The sequence below is a fragment of the Panulirus ornatus genome, chromosome 6, assembly GCF_036320965.1.
Source record: "Panulirus ornatus isolate Po-2019 chromosome 6, ASM3632096v1, whole genome shotgun sequence".
Taxonomy (NCBI): Eukaryota; Metazoa; Arthropoda; class Malacostraca; order Decapoda; family Palinuridae; genus Panulirus; species Panulirus ornatus.
In genome coordinates this window covers 44,716,546-44,738,754 of record NC_092229.1, presented here as the reverse complement: position 1 = coordinate 44,738,754, position 22,209 = coordinate 44,716,546, and the positions used below count along the sequence as shown (strand labels likewise).

The following is a 22,209-nucleotide window of genomic DNA, read 5'->3' as shown; positions in this document are numbered from 1 at the left end:
AAAAAAAAAAAAAAAAAAAAATATATATATATATATATATATATATATATATATTTTTTTTTTTTTTAATACTTTGTCGCTGTCTCCCGCGTTTGCAAGGTATATATATATATATACAAGTGTGTGTGTGTGTGTGTGTGTGTGTGTGAGTAGTTGTGTCTTTCTTCATTTGCTGCCTGATGCTTACTCACTAACGTGGGAAACAGCAATCAAGTATGAATAAAAATTCTAAACAAAGAGTAATAAGAGGTTACTTGCAACAGATTTAAAGGGGGATTAAATTTCTGTGTAGACTGTAAATTAAGAGTGATATAATAGAAGACGAGAGGAAACTTTGTCATCTAACTCTGGGGAAGTTACCAAAAAATTAAAGTTGTAGGCTTCAGAGAGATTCTGAAGGGGAATTCATAAATCTTATGCATAAAAAGATCTCTGGTTACTATTCGTCATAAGGAACTGCTTTTGTAGAGCAATGAAATGACGTGAAGTTCTAAGGCACTCTTTAATCTAACTCCTCTATGTCAAAGTGACTATCAAAAACTAGAGACCATAATGAATAATTTTTTCAAGCATACATACATTCTATCTCTCTACAGTTCACCTAAATCATATCAAGATCAATTTCACTATATTTGAGGAACAATAACTGAACTGAAATATTTATGCAAGAAACTGTCATTTCAACCTGAATCATCACCTTTACCTCATTTTCAATGCTGCTCCCGATGCTAGTAGTTCCCTTGCTATTATCCTTATTAGTGATGGCATTAACATTGCTGTTCCAGCTGTTGCTGGTGCCATTATCTGTAATGCATCTGGTACTACTTCTGCTTCTTTTACTCCATCTCTTGCTCCCTCGACTAAAGTTGCCATAGTTGCTCAAATACCCCAGATGATGTTGCACAACTTTGTTGAGGAAAGCATCAAACCAATGAGGTCCAATGAGATTCAGCTGTTGATTACCAAGTTAAATAAAAAGGCTTAACTATAAAGAAACAAACATTTACAAAGAATGTGAAATCATACAATGACTATCTCAGTCTATCTATATTTGGAAAATGTTAAGCATAAAAATCTATACTGTTATCAGTCCTATGGTTAGAATGCAATGACAAAAATTTCATTGCACTTAGAAAAGCTAGACCACAATTTTCCCCCTCTTACTCATGTGCATGTATTATCGGTTATCAAAATTTTCTTTCTCCCTCTAGTGCAAGAGGTGAAAAAGGGTAAATGAAAGTTGGGGTAAGAAAGTACCATTCAACTTTAGGGAGAGTAAAAAGATGTTCTGGAAGGAGGTGAATAACGTGTGTAAGACAAGAGAACAAACGGGAACATCTGTGAAGGTGGCAAGTGGGGAGGTAATAACAGGTAGTGATGAAGTGAGTAGATGGAGTGAGTATTTTGAAGGTTTGTTGAATGTGTTTGAAGACTGAGTGGCAGATATAGGGTGTTTTGGTCAGGGTTGTGTGTGAAGTGAATCAGGAAGAATGGTTTGGTAAAGAGAGAAGAGGTAGTTAAAGCTCTGCAGAAGATGAAACCCAGCAAGGCGGCAGGTTTAGATGGTACTGCAGTGGAATTTATCAAAAAAGGGGCAACTGTGCTACTGATTGGTCGGTAAGGATTTTCAATGAGTGAATGGATCATGGTGAAGTGCCCAAGGATTGGCAAAATGCTTGTATAGTGCCATTGTACAAAGGCAAAGGGGATAAAGGTGAGTGTTCAAACTACAGAGGCATAAGTTTGTTGAGTATTCCTGAGAAATTATATGGGAAGGTATTGATTGAGAGGGTGAAGTCATATACAGAGCATCAGATTGGGGAAGAGCAGTGTGGTTTCAGAAGTGGTACAGGATGTGTGGATCAGGAGTATATTTTGATGAATGTATGTGAGAAAAACTTAGAAAAACAGATGGATTTATACGCAGCATTTATGGATCTGGAGAAATCATATGATATTGTTGATATACATGCTTTGTGGAAGGTTTTAATAGTATATGGTTTTTTAGGTAAGTTGCTAGAAGCAGAAAAGTTTTTACCAAGGATGTAAGGCACGTATAAGAGTCGGAAGAGATGAGTCATTAGTTCCAAGTGAATGTTGGTTTGTGGCAGGCGTGCATGATGTCCCCATGGTTAATTTGTTTATAGATGGGGTTGTTAGGGAGGTAAACACAAGAGTTTTGGAGAGACGGGAAAAGTATGCTGTCTGTTGAGAATAAGAAGGTTTGGGAAGTGAGTCAGATGTTGTTCACCAATGATACAGCTCTTGTGGCCGATTCGGAGGAGAAGCTGCAGAAGTTGGTGACTGAGTTTGGTAAAGTGTGTGAAAGGAGGAAGTTGAGAGTACATGTGAATAAGAGCAAGGTTATTAGGTTCAGTAGGGTTAAGGGACAAGTTAATTGGGATGTAAGTTTGAATGAAGAAATATTGGAGGAAGTAAAGTGTTTTAGATATCTGGGAGTGGACTTAGTAGCGGATGGAACCATGGAAGGGGAAGTAAGTCGCAGGGTGGGAGAGGGGGCAAAGGTTCTGGGAGTGATGAAGAATGTTTGAAAGGAGGGAATGTTATCGGAGAGAGCAAAAATAGGTATGTCTGAAGGAATAGTAGTTCCAACAATGTTATATGGTTGCGAGGCATTGGCTATAGATATGGTTGCGCAAAAGAGAGTGGATGTGTTGGAAATGAAATGTTTGAGGATAATATATGATGTGAGGTGGTTTGATCGAGTAAGTAATGAAAGGGTAAGAGAGATGTGAGGAAATAAAAAGAGTGTGGTTGAGAGAGCAGAAGATGGTGTGTTGAAAAGGTTTGGATATATAGAGAGAATGAGAGAGGAAAGACTGACAAAGAGGATATATGTGTCAGAGGTGGAGGGAACAAGGAGAAGCAGGAGACCAAAGTGGAGGTGGAAGAATGGAGTGAAAAAGATTTTGAGTGACTGGGACCTGAACATACAGGAGGGTAAAAGGCATGCAAGTAATGGAGTGAATTTGAAGGATGTGGCATACTGTGGTCAAACTGCTGTTAATGGACTGAACCAGAGAATGTGAAGCATCTGGGGTAAACAATGGAAAGGTCTGTGGGGCCTGGATGTGGAGAGGGAGCTGTGGTTTCAGTGCATTACACATGACAGCTAGAGACTGAAGGTGAACAAATGTGGCCTTTTTGTCTGTTTTCCTGGCAATGCTATTTCCTGTGTAGCGAGGTAGCAAATGAAATGGAAGAAGGCAAGCAAGTATGAATATGTACATGTTTATATAAGTATATGTCTGTGTATGTGTATATATATTATCTATTTATTTATTCATTTTGCTTTGTCGCTGTCTCCCGCGTTTGCGAGGTAGCGCAAGGAAACAGACGAAAGAAATGGCCCAACCCACCCCCATACACATGTATATACATACACGTCCACACACGCAAATATATATACCTATACATCTCAATGTACACATATATATACACACACAGACACATACATATATACCCATGCACACAATTCACACTGTCTGTCTTTATTAATTCCCATCGCCACCTTGCCACACATGGAATACCATCCCCCTCCCCCCTCATGTATGCGAGGTAGCGCTAGGAAAAGACAACAAAGGCCCCATTCGTTCACACTCAATCTCTAGCTGTCATGCAATAATGCCCGAAACCACAGCTCCCTTTCCACATCCAGGCCCCACACAACTTTCCATGGTTTACCTCAGATGCTTCACATGCCCTGATTCAATCCCCTGACAGCACGTCAACCCTGGTATACCACATCGATCCAATTCACTCTATTCCTTGCCCGCCTTTCACCCTCCTGCATGTTCAGGCCCCGATCACTCAAAATCTTTTTCACTCCATCTTTCCACCTCCAATTTGATCTCCCACTTCTCCTCGTTCCCTCCACCTCAGACACATATATCCTCTTGGTCAATCTTTCCTCACTCATTCCCTCCATGTGCCCAAACCATTTCAAAACACCCTCTTCTGCTCTCTCAACCATGCTCTTTTTATTTCCACACATCTCTCTTACCCTTACATTACTTACTCGATCAAACCACCTCACACCACACATTGTCCTCAAACATCTTATTTCCAGCACATCCATCCTCCTGCGCACAACTCTATACATAGCCCACACCTCGCAACCATACAACATTGTTGGAACCACTATTCCTTCAAACATACCCATTTTTGCTTTCCGAGATAATGTTCTTGACTTCCACACATTCTTCAAGGCTTCCAAGATTTTCGCCCCCTCCCCCACCCTATGATTCACTTCCGCTTCCATGGTTCCATCCGCAGCCAGATCCACTCCCAGATATCTAAAGCACTTTACTTCCTCCAGTTTTTCTCCATTCAAACTTACCTCCCAACTGACTTGACCCTCAACCCTACTGTACCTAATAACCTTGCTCTTATTCACATTTACTCTTAACTTTCTTCTTTCACACACTTTACCAAACTCAGTCACCAGCTTCTGCAGTTTCTCACATGAATCAGCCACCAGCGCTGTATCATCAGCGAACAACAACTGACTCACTTCCCAAGCTCTCTCATCCACAACAGACTTCATACTTGCCCCTCTTTCCAAAACTCTTGCATTCACCTCCCTAACAACCCCATCCATAAACAAATTAAACAGCCATGGAGACATCACACACCCCTGCCACAAACCTATATATATATATATATATATTATTATACTTTGTCACTGTCTCCCGCGTTTGCGAGGTAGCGCAAGGAAACAGACGAAAGAAATGGCCCAACCCCCCCCCATACACATGTATATACATACGTCCACACACGCAAATATACATACCTACACAGCTTTCCATGGTTTACCCCAGACGCTTCACATGCCTTGATTCAATCCACTGACAACACGTCAAACCCGGTATACCACATCGCTCCAATTCACTCTATTCCTTGCCCTCCTTTCACCCTCCTGCATGTTCAGGCCCCGATCACACATAATCTTTTTCACTCCATCTTTCCACCTCCAATTTGGTCTCCCTCTTCTCCTCATTCCCTCCACCTCTGACACATATATCCTCTTGGTCAATCTTTCCTCACTCATTCTCTCCATGTGCCCAAACCACTTCAAAACACCCTCTTCTGCTCTCTCAACCACGCTCTTTTTATTTCCACACATCTCTCTTACCCTTACGTTACTCACTCGATCAAACCACCTCACACCACACATTGTCCTCAAACATCTCATTTCCAGCACATCCATCCTCCTGCGCACAACTCTATCCATAGCCCATGCCTCACAACCATACAACATTGTTGGAACCACTATTCCTTCAAACATACCCATTTTTGCTTTCCGAGATAATGTTCTCGACTTCCACACATTCTTCAAGGCCCCCAGAATTTTCGCCCCCTCCCCCACCCTATGATCCACTTCCGCTTCTATGGTTCCATCCGCTGCCAGATCCACTCCCAGATATCTAAAATATATATATATATATATATATATATATATATATATATATATATATATATATATATATATATATATATATATATATATATATATATATATATTAACATGTATATGTATGTATATGTGTGTATGGGCATTTATGTATATATTCTATTTATCTTTGTATTATACTTCGTCACTGTCTCCCGCATTAGCGAGGTAGCACAAAGAATCAGACAAATGAATGGCCCAACCCACCCAGATACATAAGTATATACATACATGTCCACACACGCACATATATATATACCTATACATCTCAACGTATACATATATACACATACACAGACATATACATATATACATATGTACATAATTCATACTTGATGCCTTTATTCATTCCTGTCGCAACCCCGCCACACATGAAATAACAACCCCCTCCCCCAAACGTGCGCAAGGTAGCCCTAGGAAAAGACAACAAAGGCCACATTCGTTCACAACCAGTCTCTAGCTGTCATGTGTAATGCACCGAAACCACAGCTCCCTTTCCACATCCAGGCCCTACAAAACTTTCCATGGTTAACCCCAGACGCTTCACATGCCCTGGTTCAACCTATTGACAGCATGTCGACCAGGGTATAACACATAGTTCCAATTCACTCTATTTCTTGCATGCCTTTCACTCTCCTGCATGTTCAGGCCCCAATCGCTCAAAATCCTTTTCACTCAATCCTTTCACCTCCAATTTGGTCTCTCACTTCTCGATCACTCCACCTCTGACACATATATCCTCTTTGTCAATTTTTCCTCACTCATTCTCTCCATATGACCAAACCATTTCAAAACACCCTCTTCTGCTCTCTCAACCACACTCTTTTCATTACCACGCACCTCTCTTACCCTTTCATTACTTACTCGATCAAACCACCTTACACCACATATTGTCCTCAAACATCTCATTTCTATCACACCCACCTTCCTTCGCACAACCCTATCTATAGCCCATGCCTCGCAACCATATAACATTGTTGGAACCACTATTCTTTCAAACATACCCATTCTTGCTTTCCAAGATAATGTTCTTGCCTCCCACACATTTTTCAACGCTCCCAGAACTTTTACTCCCTCCCCCACCCTGTGACTCACTTCTGCTTCCATGGTTCCATCCGCTGCCAAATCCACTCTCAGTTTTCTAAAACATTTCACTTCCTCCAGTTTTTCTCCATTCAAACTTACCTCCCTATTGACTTGTCCCTCAACCCTACTGTGCCCAATAACCTTGATCTTATTCACATTTACTCTCAGCTTTCTTCTTTCACACACTTTACCAAACTCAGTCACCAGCTTCTGCAGTTTCTCACCCCAATCAGCCACCAGGGCTGTATCATCAGCGAACAACAGCTGACTCACTCCCTAAGCTCTCTCATCCTCAACAGAGTGCATGCTCACCCATCTCTCCAAAACTCTTGCATTCACCAACTCACAACCCCATCCGTAAACAAATTAAACAACCATGAGGACATCACACACCCCTGCTGCAGACCAGCTTTCACTGGGAACCAATCACTCTCCTCTCTTCCTACTCATACACATGCCTTACATCCTTGGTAAAAACTTTTCACTGCTTTTAGCAACTTACCTTCCACATCATATATTCTGAAGACCTTTCACAAAGCATCTCTGTCAACCCTATCATATGCCTTTCCCAGATCCATAAATGCTACATACAAATCCATCTGCTTTTCTAAGTATTTCTTACACACATTCCTCAGAGCAAATACCTGATCCACACATCCCCTACCATTTCTGAAACCACATTGCTCCTCCCCAATCTGATGCTCTGTACATGCCTTCACCCTTTCACTCAATACTTTCCCATATAAATTCCCAGGAATACTCAACAAACTTATTCCTCTGTAGTTTGAACATTCACCTTTATCCCTTTTGCCATTGTATAGTGGCACTATGCATGCATTCTGCTAGTCCTCAGGCACTTCACCATGATCCATACATACACTGAATATCATTACTAGCCAATCAAAAACACAGTCACCCCCTTTCCTACTGCAATGATCTCCACACCCACCACCTTGCCTGGATTTCATCTTCCTCAAAGCTTTCACTACCTCTTCTCTCTTGAGGAAACTATTCTCCCTTACCCTCTCACTTCACAAACCACCCCGACCATAACACCCTACATCTGCCACTCTGCCATCAAACACATTCAACAACTTTCAAAATATTCTCACCATCTCCTTCTCACTTCATCACTACTTGTTATTACTACCCCCCTTGTCCCCTTCACCGATACTCTCATGTCTTATGCATGCTATTTACCTCCTTACGGAACATATTATTATTCCTAAAGTTCAATGATACTCTCTCACTCTAGCTCTCATTTGCCCTCTTTTTCTATCCTTACATTTCTCTTAACCTCCTGCTGCTTTCTTTATACATCTCTCAGCTGTTTGCACTTTTTCCTTGTAAGTATTGTCCAAATGCCTCTCTTTTTATCTTTTACTAAAAACTTTACTTCTTCATCCCACCACTCACTACCCTTTCTAATCTGCCCACCTCCCATCTTTCTCATGCCACATGCGTATTTTGCACATGTCATCACTGCTTCCCCAAGTACATCCCATTCCTCACCCACACCTCTCATGTCATTTGCTCCCACCTTTTCCTATTCTACACTCAGTCTCCCCTGGTACTTCCTCACACAAGTTTATTTTCTTAACTCACATATTCTCACCACTCTCTTCTTCCCAACACTCTCTCTTCTTTTTTGAGAACCTTTACAAATCTTCACCTTTGACACCACAAGATAGTGATCAGACATCCCTCCAGCTGCACCTCTCAGCACATCTATATCCAAAAGTCTCTCTTTTACATGCCTATCAATTAACACATAATCCAGTAATGCCCTTTGACCATCTCTCCTACTCACATATGTGTATAATCATGTATATCTCTTTTTAAACCAGGTATTCCCTATCACCAGTCTTTTTCAGCACACAGATCCACAAGCTTTTCACCATTTCCTTTCACAACACTGAATACCCTATGTACACCAATTATACCCCCAACTGCCACATTACTCACCTTTGCATTTAAATCATCCATCACTATTACATGGTTTTGTGCATGAAAGCTGCTGAAACACTCACTCATCTGCTCCCAAGATACTTGTCTCTTATGATCTTTCTTCTCATGACCAGTTGCATATGCACCAATCATCACTCATCTCTCCATCCAGTCTCAGTTTTACATCAATCTAGACTTTACTTTCTTACACTGTATCATGCACTCCCACAACTCCTGCTTTAGGAGTAGTGCTACTCCTTCCTTAGTTCTTGTTCTCTCACTAACCCCTAACTTTACTCCCTAAACCATTCTTTCCCTTTCCCTTGAGCTTCATTTCACTAAGAGCCAGAACATCCAGGTTTCATTCCTCAAACATACTACCTATCTCTCCTTTCTTCTCAACCTGATTACATCCACACACATTCAGACACCTCAATCTGAGCCTTCGAGGAGAGTGAGCACTACCTGCTTGACTCCTTCTGTCTGGGGTAAACCCTGGAAACGTCTGTGGGACCTGGATGTGGATAGAGAGCTATGGTTTTTTGGTGCATTACACATGACAGCTAGAGACTGAGTGTGAACAAATGTGGCCTTTTTTGTCTGTTTTCCTTGTGCTACCTTGCTGAAGCAGTGGGTAGCGATGCTGTTTCCTGTGGGGCAGGGTAGCTGCAGGAATGGATAAAGGCAAGCACATATGAATATATACATATGTATATATGTGTATGTCTGTGTATGTGTATGCATATATATGTATATGTATGTATATGTGCATGTATGGGTATTCATGTGTATATGGACCATTCTTTGTCTGTTTCCTGGTGCTCCATCTGACATGGGAAACAGCAATCAAATATAATGATAATGAAATATATAATTTCTTTATTATACTTAACTGCTGTTTCCTGTGTCAGCAAGGTGGTGCCAGGAAACAGACAAAGACTGTCCCATCCACTCATGTACACACACACACACACACACACACACACACACACACACACACATGCATTTATATATCTCGGAAAGCAAAAATGGGTATGTTTGAAGGAATAGTGGTTTCAACAATGTTGTATGGTGAGGCGTGGGCGATGGATAGAGTTGTGCGCAGGAGGGTGGATGTGCTGGAAATGAGATGTCTGAGGACAATATGTGGTGTGAGGTGGTTTGATCGAGTAAGTAATAATAGGGCAAGAGAGATGTGTGGTAATAAAAAGAGTGTGGTTGAGAGAGCAGAAGAGGGTGTTTTGAAATGGTTTGGCCACATGGAGAGAATGAGTGAGGAAAGATTGACCAAGAGGATATATTTGTCGGGAGGTGGAGGGAACGAGGAGAAGAGGGAGACCAAATTGGAGGTGGAAAGATGGAGTGAAAAAGATTTTGTGTGATCGGGGCCTGAACATGCAGGAGGGTGAAAGGAGGGCAAGGAATAGAGTGAATTGGATTGATGTGGTATACTGGGGTTGACGTGCTGTCAGTGGATTGAATCAGGGCATGTGAAGCGTCTGGGGTAAACCATGGAAAGCTGTGTAGGTATGTATATTTGCGTGTGTGGACGTATGTATATACATGTGTATGGGGGTGGGTTGGGTCAATTCTTTCGTCTGTTTCCTTGCGCTACCTTGCTAACGCGGGAGACAGCAACAAAGCAAAATAAATAAATATAAATAAATATTTATATTTATTTTGCTTTGTTGCTGTCTCCCGCGTTTGCGAGGTAGCGCAAGAAAATAGACAAAAGAAATGGCCCAACCCACCCCCATACACATGTATATACATTGATGTCCACACACGCAAATATACATACCTATACATCTCAATGTACACATATATATACACACACAGACACATACATATATACACATGCACACACTTCACACTGCCTTTATTCATTCCCATCGCCACCTCGCCACACATGGAATAACATCCCCCTCCCCCCTCATGTGTGCGAGGTAGCACTAGGAAAAGACAACAAAGGTCACATTCGTTCACACTCCGTATCTAGCTGTCATGTAATAATGCCCGAAACCACAGCTCCCTTTCCACATCCAGGCCCCACACAGCTTTCCATGTTTACCCCAGACGCTTCACATGCCCTGATTCAATCCATTGACAGCACGTCGACCCCGGTATACCACATCGATCCAATTCACTCTATTCCTTGCCCTCCTTTCACCCTCCAGCATGTTCAGGCCCCGATCACTCAAAACCTTTTTCACTCCATCTTTCCACCTTCAATTTGGTCTCCCATTTTTCCTCGTTCCCTCCACCTCCGACACATATATCCTCTTGGTCAATCTTTCCTCACTCATTCTCTCCATGTGGCCAAACCATTTCAAAACACCCTCTTCTGCTCTCTCAACCACGCTCTTTTTATTTCCACACATCTCTCTTACCCATACATTACTTACTCGATCAAACCACCTCACACCACATATTGTCCTAAAACATCTCATTTCCAGCACATCCACCCTCCTGCGCACAACTGTATCCATAGCCCACGCCTCGCAACCATACAACATTGTTGGAACCACTATTTTTCATACTATTCGCCATTTCCCGCGTTAGTGAGGTAGTGTTAAGCACAGAGGACTGGGCCTTTGAGGGAATATCCTCCCCTGGCCCCCTTCTCTGTTCCTTCTTTTGGAAAATTCAAAAAACGAGAGGTCAAGGATTTCCAGCCTCCCGCTCCCTTCCCTATTAGTCGCCTTCTATGACACGCAGGGAATATGTGGGAAGTATTCTTTTTCCCCTATCCCTAAGGATATATATATATATATATATATATATATATATATATATATATATATATATATATATATATATTATTTTTTTTTTTTTTTTATACTCTGTCGCCGTCTCCCGCGTTTGCGAGGTAGCGCAAGGAAACAGACGAAAGAAATGGCCCAACCCCCCCCCCCATACACATGTACATACACACGTCCACACACGCAAATATACATACCTACACAGCTTTCCATGGTTTACCCCAGACGCTTCACATGCCTTGATTCAATCCACTGACAGCACGTCAACCCCTGTATACCACATCGCTCCAATTCACTCTATTCCTTGCCCTCCTTTCACCCTCCTGCATGTTCAGGCCCCGATCACACAAAATCTTTTTCACTCCATCTTTCCACCTCCAATTTGGTCTCCCTCTTCTCCTCGTTCCCTCCACCTCCGACACATATATCCTCTTGGTCAATCTCTCCTCACTCATTCTCTCCATGTGCCCAAACCATTTCAAAACACCCTCTTCTGCTCTCTCAACCACGCTCTTTTTATTTCCACACATCTCTCTTACCCTTACGTTACTTACTCGATCAAACCACCTCACACCACACATTGTCCTCAAACATCTCATTTCCAGCACATCCATCCTCCTGCGCACATCTCTATCCATAGCCCACGCCTCGCAACCATACAACATTGTTGGAACCACTATTCCCTCAAACATACCCATTTTTGCTTTCCGAGATAATGTTCTCGACTTCCACACATTTTTCAAGGCTCCCAAAATTTTCGCCCCCTCCCCCACCCTATGATCCACTTCCGCTTCCATGGTTCCATCCGCTGACAGATCCACTCCCAGATATCTAAAACACTTCACTTCCTCCAGTTTTTCTCCATTCAAACTCACCTCCCAATTGACTTGACCCTCACCCCTACTGTACCTAATAACCTTGCTCTTATTCACATTTACTCTCAACTTTCTTCTTCCACACACTTTACCAAACTCAGTCACCAGCTTCTGCAGTTTCTCACATGAATCAGCCACCAGCGCTGTATCATCAGCGAACAACAACTGACTCACTTCCCAAGCTCTCTCATCCCCAACAGACTTCATACTTGCCCCTCTTTCCAGGACTCTTGCATTTACCTCCCTTACAACCCCATCCATAAACAAATTAAACAACCATGGAGACATCACACACCCCTGCCGCAAACCTACATTCACTGAGAACCAATCACTTTCCTCTCTTCCTACACGTACACATGCCTTACATCCTCGATAAAAACTTTTCACTGCTTCTAACAACTTGCCTCCCACACCATATATTCTTAATACCTTCCACAGAGCATCTCTATCAACTCTATCATATGCCTTCTCCAGATCCATAAATGCTACATACAAATCCATTTGCTACAGAAGAAGGAGTCACGCGGGGAGTGATCATCCTCCTCGAAGGCTCAGAGTGGGATGCCTAAATGTGTGTGGATGTAACCAAGATGTGAAAAAAGGAGAGATAGGTAGTATGTTTGAGGAAAGGAACCTGGATGTTTTGGCTCTGAGTGAAACGAAGCTCAAGGGTAAAGGGGAAGAGTGGTTTGGAAATGTCTGGGGAGTGAAGTCAGGGGTTAGTGAGAGGACAAGAGCAAGGGAAGGAGTAGCAATACTCCTGAAACAGGAGTTGTGGGAGTATGTGATAGAATGTAAGAAAGTAAATTCTCGATTAATATGGGTAAAACTGAAAGTTGATGGAGAGAGGTGGGTGATTATTGGTGCATATGCACCTGGGCATGAGAAGAAAGATCATGAGAGGCAAGTGTTTTGGGAGCAGCTAAATGAGTGTGTTAGCGGTTTTGATGCACGAGACCGGGTTATAGTGATGGGTGATTTGAATGCAAAGGTGAGTAATGTGGCAGTTGAGGGAATAATTGGTATGCATGGGGTGTTCAGTGTTGTAAATGGAAATGGTGAAGAGCTTGTAGATTTATGTGCTGAAAAAGGACTGATGATTGGGAATACCTGGTTTAAAAAGCGAGATATACATAAGTATACTTATGTAAGTAGGAGAGATGGCCAGAGAGCGTTATTGGATTACGTGTTAATTGACAGGCGCGCGAAAGAGAGACTTTTGGATGTTAATGTGCTGAGAGGTGCAACTGGAGGGATGTCTGATCATTATCTTGTGGAGGCTAAGGTGAAGATTAGTATGGGTTTTCAGAAAAGAGGAGTGAATGTTGGGGTGAAGAAGGTGGTGAGAGTAAGTGAGCTTGGGAAGGAGACCTGTGTGGGGAAGTACCAGGAGAGACTGTGTACAGAATGGAAAAAGGTGAGAACAATGGAAGTAAGGGGAGTGGGGGAGGAATGGGATGTATTTAGGGAATCAGTGATGGATTGCGCAAAAGATGCTTGTGGCATGAGAAGAGTGGGAGGTGGGCTGTTTAGAAAGGGTAGTGAGTGGTGGGATGAAGAAGTAAGAGTATTAGTGAAAGAGAAGAGAGAGGCATTTGGACGATTTTTGCAGGGAAAAAATGCAATTGAGTGGGAGAAGTATAAAAGAAAGAGACAGGAGGTCAAGAGAAAGGTGCAAGAGGTGAAAAAAAGGGCAAATGAGAGTTGGGGTGAGAGACTATCAGTAAATTTTAGGGAGAATAAAAAGATGTTCTGGAAGGAGGTAAATAGGGTGCGTAAGACAAGGGAGCAAATGGGAACTTCAGTGAAGGGCGCAAATGGGGAGGTGATAACAAGTAGCGGTGATGTGAGAAGGAGATGGAATGAGTATTTTGAAGGTTTGTTGAATGTGTCTGATGACAGAGTGGCAGATATAGGGTGTTTTGGTCGAGGTGGTGTGCAAAGTGAGAGGGTTAGGGAAAATGATTTGGTAAACAGAGAAGAGGTAGTAAAAGCTTTGCGGAAGATGAAAGCCGGCAAGGCAGCAGGTTTGGATGGTATTGCAGTGGAATTTATTAAAAAAGGGGGTGACTGTATTGTTGACTGGTTGGTAAGGTTATTTAATGTATGTATGACTCATGGTGAGGTGCCTGAGGATTGGCGGAATGCGTGCATAGTGCCATTGTACAAAGGCAAAGGGGATAAGAGTGAGTGCTCAAATTACAGAGGTATAAGTTTGTTGAGTATTCCTGGTAAATTATATGGGAGGGTATTGATTGAGAGGGTGAAGGCATGTACAGAGCATCAGATTGGGGAAGAGCAGTGCGGTTTCAGAAGTGGTAGAGGATGTGTGGATCAGGTGTTTGCTTTGAAGAATATATATATATATATATATATATATATATATATATATATATATATATATATATATATATATTTCATAGGTGAAAAAGAGGGCAAATGAGAGTTAGGGTGAGAGAGTATCATTAAATTTTAGGGAGAATAAAAGATGTTCTGGAAGGAGGTAAATAAAGTGCGTAAGACAAGGAAGCAAATGGGAACTTCAGTGAAGGGCGCAAATGGGGAAGTGATAACAAGTAGTGGTGATGTGAGAAGGATATGGAGTGAGTATTTCTGGAAGGAGGTAAATAAAGTGCGTAAGACAAGGGAGCAAATGGGAACTTCAGTGAAGGGCGCAAATGGGGAGGTGATAACAAGTAGTGGTGATGTGAGAAGGAGATGGAGTGAGTATTTTAAAGGTTTGTTGAATGCTGTTTGATGATAGAGTGGCAGATATAGGGTGTTTTGGTCGAGGTGGTGTGCAAAGTGAGAGGGTTAGGGAAAATGATTTGGTAAACAGAGAAGAGGTAGTAAAAGCTTTGCGGAAGATGAAAGCCAGCAAGGCAGCAGGTTTGGATGGTATTGCAGTGGAATTTATCAAAAAAGGGGGTGACTGTATTACTGACTGGTTGGTAAGGTTATTTAATGTATGTATGACTCATGGTGAGTTGCCTGAGGATTGGCGGAATGTGTGCATAGTGCCATTGTACAAAGGCAAAGGGGATAAGAGTGAGTGCTCAAATTTCAGAGGTATAAGTTTGTCGAGTATTCCTGGTAAATTACATGGGAGAGTATTGATTGAGAGGGTGAAGGCATGTACAGCATGTACAGAGCATGAGATTGGGGAAGAGCAGTGTGGTTTCAGAAGTGGTAGAGGATGTGTGGATCAGGCGTTTGCTTTGAAGAATGTATGTGAGAAATACTTAGAAAAGCAAATGGATTTGTATGTAGCATTTATGGATCTGGAGAAGGCATATGATAGAGTTGATAGAGATGCTCTGTGGAAGGTATTAAGAATATATGGTGTGGGAGGCAAGTTGTTAGAAGCAGTGAAAAGTTTATATCGAGGATGCAAGGCATGTGTACGTGTAGGAAGAGAGGAAAGTGATTGGTTCTCAGTGAATGTAGGTTTGCGGCAGGGGTGTGTGACGTCTCCATGGTTGTTTAATTTGTTTATGGATGGGGTTGTTAGGGAGGTGAATGCAAGAGTTTTGGAAAGAGAGGCAAGTATGAAGTCTGTTGGGGATGAGAGAGCTTGGGAAGTGAGTCAGTTGTTGTTCGCTGATGATACAGCACTGCTGCTGATTCATGTGAGAAACTGCTGAAGCTGGTGACTGAGTTTGGTAAAGTGTGTGAAAGAAGTAAATGTGAATAAGAGCAAGGTTATTAGGTACAGTAGGGTTGAAGGTCAAGTCAATTGGGAGGTAAGTTTGAATGGAGAAAAACTGGAGGAAGTAAAGTGTTTTAGATATCTGGGAGTGGATCTGGCAGCGGATGGAACCATGGAAGCAGAAGTAGATCATAGGGTGGGGGAGGGGGCGAAAATCCTGGGAGCCTTGAAGAATGTTTGGAAGTCGAGAACATTATCTCGGAAAGCAAAAATGGGTATATTTGAAGGAATAGTAGTTCCAACAATGTTGTATGGTTGCGAGGCGTGGGCTATGGATACAGTTGTGCGCAGGAGGGTGGATGTGCTGGAAATGAGATGTTTGAGGACAATGTGTGGTGTGAGGTGGTTTGATCGAGTAAGTAACATAAGGGTAAGAGAGATGTGTGGAAATAAAAAGAGCATGGTTGAGAGAGCAGAAGACGGTGTTTTGAAATGGTTTGGGCACATGGAGAGAATGAGTGAGGAAAGATTGACCAAGAGGATATATGTGTCGGAGGTGGAGGGAACTAGGAGAAGTGGGAGACCAAATTGGAGGTGGAAAGATGGAGTGAAAAAGATTTTGTGTGATCGGGGCCTGAACATGCAGGAGGGTGAACGGAGGGCAAGGAATAGAGTGAATTGGATCGAGGTGGTATACCGTGGTTGACGTGCTGTCAGTGGATTGAATCAGGACATATGAAGCGTCTGGGGTAAACCATGGAAAGCTGTGTAGGTATGTATATTTGCGTGTGTGGACGTATATATATACATGTGTATGGGGTGGGTTACTTACTCGATCAAACCACCTCACACCACACACTGTCCTCAAACATCTCATTTCCAGCACATCCACCCTCATGCGCACAACTCTATCCATAACCCACGCCTCGTAACCATACAACATTGTTGGAACCACTATTCCTTCAAACATACCCATTTTTGCTTTCCAAGATAATGTTCTCGACTTCCACACATTCTTCAAGGCTCCCAGGATTTTCGCCCCCTCCCCCACCCTATGATTCACTTCCACTTCCATGGTTCCATCCGCTGCCAGATCCACTCCCAGATATCTAAAACACTTCACTTCCTACAGTTTTTCTCCATTCAAATTTACCTCCCAATTGACTTGACCCTCAACCCTACTGTACCTAATAACCTTGCTCTTATTCACATTTACTCTTAACTTTCTTCTTTCACACTTTACCAAACTCAGTCACCAGCTTCTGCAGTTTCTCACATGAATCAGCCACAGCGCTGTATCATCAGCGAACAACAACTGACTCACTTCCCAAGCTCTCTCATCCACAACAGACTTCATACTTGCCCCTCTTTCCAAAACTCTTGCATTCACCTCCCTAACAACCCCATCCATAAACAAATTAAACAACTATGGAGACATCACACACCCCTGCCACAAACCTACATTCACTGAGAACCAATCACTTTCCTCTCTTCCTACACGTACACATGCCTTACATCATCGATAAAAACTTTTCACTGCTTCTAACAACTTGCCTCCTACACCATATATTCTTAATACCTTCCACAGAGCATCTCTATCAACTCTATCATATGCCTTCTCCAGATCCATAAATGCTACATACAAATCCATTTGCTTTTCTAAGTATTTCTCACATACATTCTTCAAAGCAAACACCTGATCCACACATCCTCTACCACTTCTGAAACCACACTGCTCTTCCCCAATCTCATGCTCTGTACATGCCTTCACCCTCTCAATCAATACCCTCCCATATAATTTACCAGGAATACTCAACAAACTTATACCTCTGTAATTTGAGCACTTACTCTTATCCCCTTTGCCTTTGTACAATGGCACTATGCACGCATTCCGCCAATCCTCAGGCACCTCACCATGAGTCATACATACATTAAATCGCCTTACCAACGAGTCAATAATACAGTCACCCCCTTTTTTAATAAATTCCACTGCAATACCATCCAAACCTGCTGCCTTGCTGGCTTTCATCTTCTGCAAAGCTTTTACTACCTCTTCTCTGTTTACCAAATCATTTTCCCTAACCCTTTCACTTTGCACACCACCTTGACCAAGACACCAAATATCTGCCACTCTATCATCAAACACATTCAACAAACCTTCAAAATACTCACTCCATCTCCTTCTCACATCACAACTACTTGTTATCACCTCCCCATTAGCGCCCTTCACTGAAGTTCCCATTTGCTCCCTTGTCTTACGCACTTTATTAACCTCCTTCCAGAACATCTTTTTATTCTTCCTAAAATTTAATGATGCTCTCTCACCCCAACTCTCATTTGCCCTCTTTTTCACCTCTTGCACCTTTCTCTTGACCTCCTGTCTCTTTCTTTTATACATCTCCCACTCAATTGCATTAATTCCCTGCAAAAATTGTCCAAATGCCTCTCTCTTCTCTTTCACTAATAATCTTACTTCTTCATCCCACCACTCACTACCCTTTCTAATCAACCCACCTCCCACGCTTCTCATGCCACAAGCATCTTTTGCGCAATCCATCACTGATTCCCTAAATACATCCCATTCCTCCCCCACTCCCCTTACTTCCATTGTTCTCCCTTTTTTCCATTCTGTACTCAGTCTCTCCTGGTACTTCCTCACACAAGTCTCCTTCCCAAGCTCACTTACTCTCACCACCCTCTTTACCCCAACATTCACTGTTCTTTTCTGAAAACCCATACAAATCTTCACCTAGCTTCCACAAGATAATGATCAGACATCCCTCCAGTTGCACCTCTCAGCACATTTACATCCAAAAGTCTCTCTTTCGCGCGCCTGTCAATTAACACGTAATCCAATAACGCTCTCTGGCCATCTCTCCTACTTACATATGTATACTTATGTATATCTCGCTTTTTAAACCAGGTATTCCCAATCACCAGTCCTTTTTCAGCACATAAATCTACAAGCTCTTCACCATTTCCATTTACAACACTGAACACCCCATGTATACCAATTATTCCCTCAACTGCCACATTACTCACCTTTGCATTCAAATCACCAATCACTATAACCCAGTCTCGTGCATCAAAACCACTAACACACTCATTCAGCTGCTCCCAAAACACTTGCCTCTCATGATCTTTCTTCTCATGCCCAGGTGCATATGCACCAATAATCACCCATCTCTCTCCATCAACTTTCAGTTTTACCCATATTAATCGAGAATTTACTTTCTTACATTCTATCACATACTCCCACAACTCCTGTTTCAGGAGTACTGCTACTCCTTCCCTTGCTCTTGTCCTCTCACTAACCCCTGACTTTACTCCCAAGACATTCCTAAACCACTCTTCCCCTTTACCCTTGAGCTTCATTTCACTCAGAGCCAAAACATCCAGGTTCCTTTCCTCAAACATACTACCTATCTCTCCTTTTTTCACATCTTGGTTACATCCACACACATTTAGACACCCCAATCTGAGTCTACGAGGAGGATGAGCACTCCCCGCGTGACTCCTTCTGTTTCCCATTTTTTAGAAAGTTAAAAATACAAGGAGGGGAGGATTATATATATATACATATATATATCTATTTATATTTACTTATTTTGCTTTGTCACTGTCTCCCACGTTAGCGAGGTAGCGCAAGGAAACAGACGAAAGAAGGGCCTAATCCACCCACATACACATGTATATACATACACGTCCACACACGCAAATATACATACCCATACATCTCAACGTATACATATATACACACACACACAAAGACATACATATATACACATGTACATAATTCATACTGTCTGCCTTTATTCATTCCCACTGCCACCTTGCCACACATGAAATAACAACCCCCTCCCCCCTCATGTGTGCGAGGTCGCGCTAGGAAAAGACAAACAAAGGCCCCATTCGTTCACACTCAGTCTGTGGGTGTCATGTAATAATGCACCGAAACCACAGCTCCCTTTCCACATCCAGGCCCCACAGAATTTTCCATGGTTTGCCCTAGACACTTCACATGCCCTGGTTCAATCCATTGACAGCACGTCGACCCCGGTATACCACATCGTTCAAATTCACTCTATTCCTTGCACGCCTTTCACCCTCCTGCATTTTCAGGCCCCGATCACTCAGTATCTTTTTCACTCCATCTTTCCACCTCCAATTTGGTCTCCCACTTCTTCTCATTCCCTCCACCTCTGACACATATATCCTCTTTGTCAATCTCTCCTCACTCATTCTCTCCATGTGGCCAAACCATTTCAAAACACCCTCTTCTGCTCTCTCAACCACACTATTTTTATTACCACACATCTCTCTTACCCTATTATTACTTACTCGATCAAACCACCTCATACCACATATTGTCCTCAAACATCTCATTTCCAGCACATCCACCCTCCTGCACACAACTCTACCCATAGCCCACACCTCGCAACCATACAACATTGTTAGAACCACAATTCCTTCAAACATACCCATTTTGGCTTTCCGAGATATATGTATGTGTGTGTGTGTGTGTGTGTGTGTGTGTGTGTGTGTGTGTGTGTGTGTGTGTGTGTGTGTGTGTGTGTGTGTACATGAGTGGATGGGACAGTCTTTGTCTGTTTCCTGGCACCACCTTGCTAACACAGGAAACAGCAATTAAGTATAATAAAGAAATTATATATTTCATTATCATTATATTTGATTGCTGTTTCCCATGTCAGATGGAGCGCCAGGAAACAGACAAAGAATGGTCCATATACACATAAATACCCATACATGCACATATACATACATATACATATCAACATATACATATATATGCATACACATACACAGACATACACATATATACATATGTATATATTCATACGTGCTTGCCTTCATCCATTCCTGCAGCTACCCTGACCCACAGGAAACAGCATCGCTACCCACTGCTTCAGCAAGGTAGCACAAGGAAAACAGACAAAAAAGGCCACATTTGTTCACACTCAGTCTCTAGCTGGCATGTGTAATGCACCAAAACCATAGCTCTCTATCTACATCAAGGTCCCACAGACGTTTCCAGGGTTTACCCCAGACTGAAGGAGTCAAGCAGGTAGTGCTCACTCTCCTCGAAGGCTCAGATTGAGGTGTCTGAATGTGTGTGGATGTAATCAGGTTGAGAAGAAAGGAGAGATAGGTAGTATGTTTGAGGAATGAAACCTGGATGTTCTGGCTCTTAGTGAAATGAAGCTCAAGGGAAAGGGAAAGAATGGTTTAGGGAGTAAAGTTAGGGGTTAGTGAGAGAACAAGAACTAAGGAAGGAGTAGCACTACTCCTAAAGCAGGAGTTGTGGGAGTGCGTGATACAGTGTAAGAAAGCAAAGTCTAGATTGATGTAAAACTGAGACTGGATGGAGAGATGAGTGATGATTGGTACATATGCAACTGGTCATGAGAAGAAAGATCATAAGAGACAAGTATCTTGGGAGCAGATGAGTGAGTGTTTCAGCAGCTTTCATGCACAAATCCGTGTAACAGTGATGGATGATTTATATGCAAAGGTGAGTAATGTGGCAGTTGGGGGTATAATCAGTGTACATGGGGTATTCAGTGTTGTGAAAGGAAATGGTGAAAAGCTTGTGGATCTGTGTGATGAAAAAGACTGGTGATTGGGAATACCTGGTTTAAAAAGAGATATACATGATTATACATATGTGAGTAGGAGAGATGGTCAAAGGGCATTACTGGATTATGTGTTAATTGATAGGCATGTAAAAGAGAGACTTTTGGATATAGATGTGCTGAGAGGTGCAGCTGGAGGGATGTCTGATCACTATCTTGTGGTGTCAAAGGTGAAGATTTGTAAAGGTTCTCAAAAAAGAAGAATGTTGGGAAGAAGAGAGTGGTGAGAATATGTGAGTTAAGAAAATAAACTTGTGTGAGGAAGTACCAGGGGAGACTGAGTGTAGAATAGGAAAAGGTGGGAGCAAATGACATGAGAGGTGTGGGTGAGGAATGGGATGTACTTGGGGAAGCAGTGATGACATGTGCAAAATATGCATGTGGCATGAGAAAGATGGGAGGTGGGCAGATTAGAAAGGGTAGTGAGTGGTGGGATGAAGAAGTAAAGTTTTTAGTAAAAGATAAAAAGAGAGGCGTTTGGACAATACTTACAAGGAAAAAGTGCAAACAGCTGAGAGATGTATAAAAGAAAGCAGCAGGAGGTTAAGAGAAATGTAAGGATAGAAAAAGAGGGCAAATGAGAGCAGGAGTGAGAGAGTATCATTGAACTTTAGGAATACTAATATGTTCCGTAAGGAGGTAAATAGCATGCATAAGACTTGAGAATATCGGTGAAGGGGGCAAGGGGGGTAGTAATAACAAGTAGAGATGAAGTGAGAAGGCGATGGTGAGAATATTTTGAAAGTTGTTGAATGTGTTTGAT

At 42.3% G+C, this 22,209-nt stretch overlaps 1 protein-coding gene across 5 annotated transcripts in view; it reads right to left on the bottom strand.

Annotated features, from left to right (window-relative positions):
• LOC139749181 (protein unc-13 homolog 4B-like) overlaps nt 1–22,209 on the bottom strand; it is a 407,928-nt gene that overhangs the window by 269,305 nt on the left and 116,414 nt on the right. For all 5 annotated transcript variants that reach the window (XR_011712899.1, XM_071662845.1, XM_071662842.1 and 2 more), the window contains exon 8: nt 704–952. Coding sequence is in view for 4 of the 5 variants with exons in the window: in XM_071662845.1 (XP_071518946.1) it covers nt 704–952 (249 nt within the window). In the remaining variant the exon portion in view is untranslated. The remainder of the gene's footprint in view (nt 1–703; nt 953–22,209) is intronic.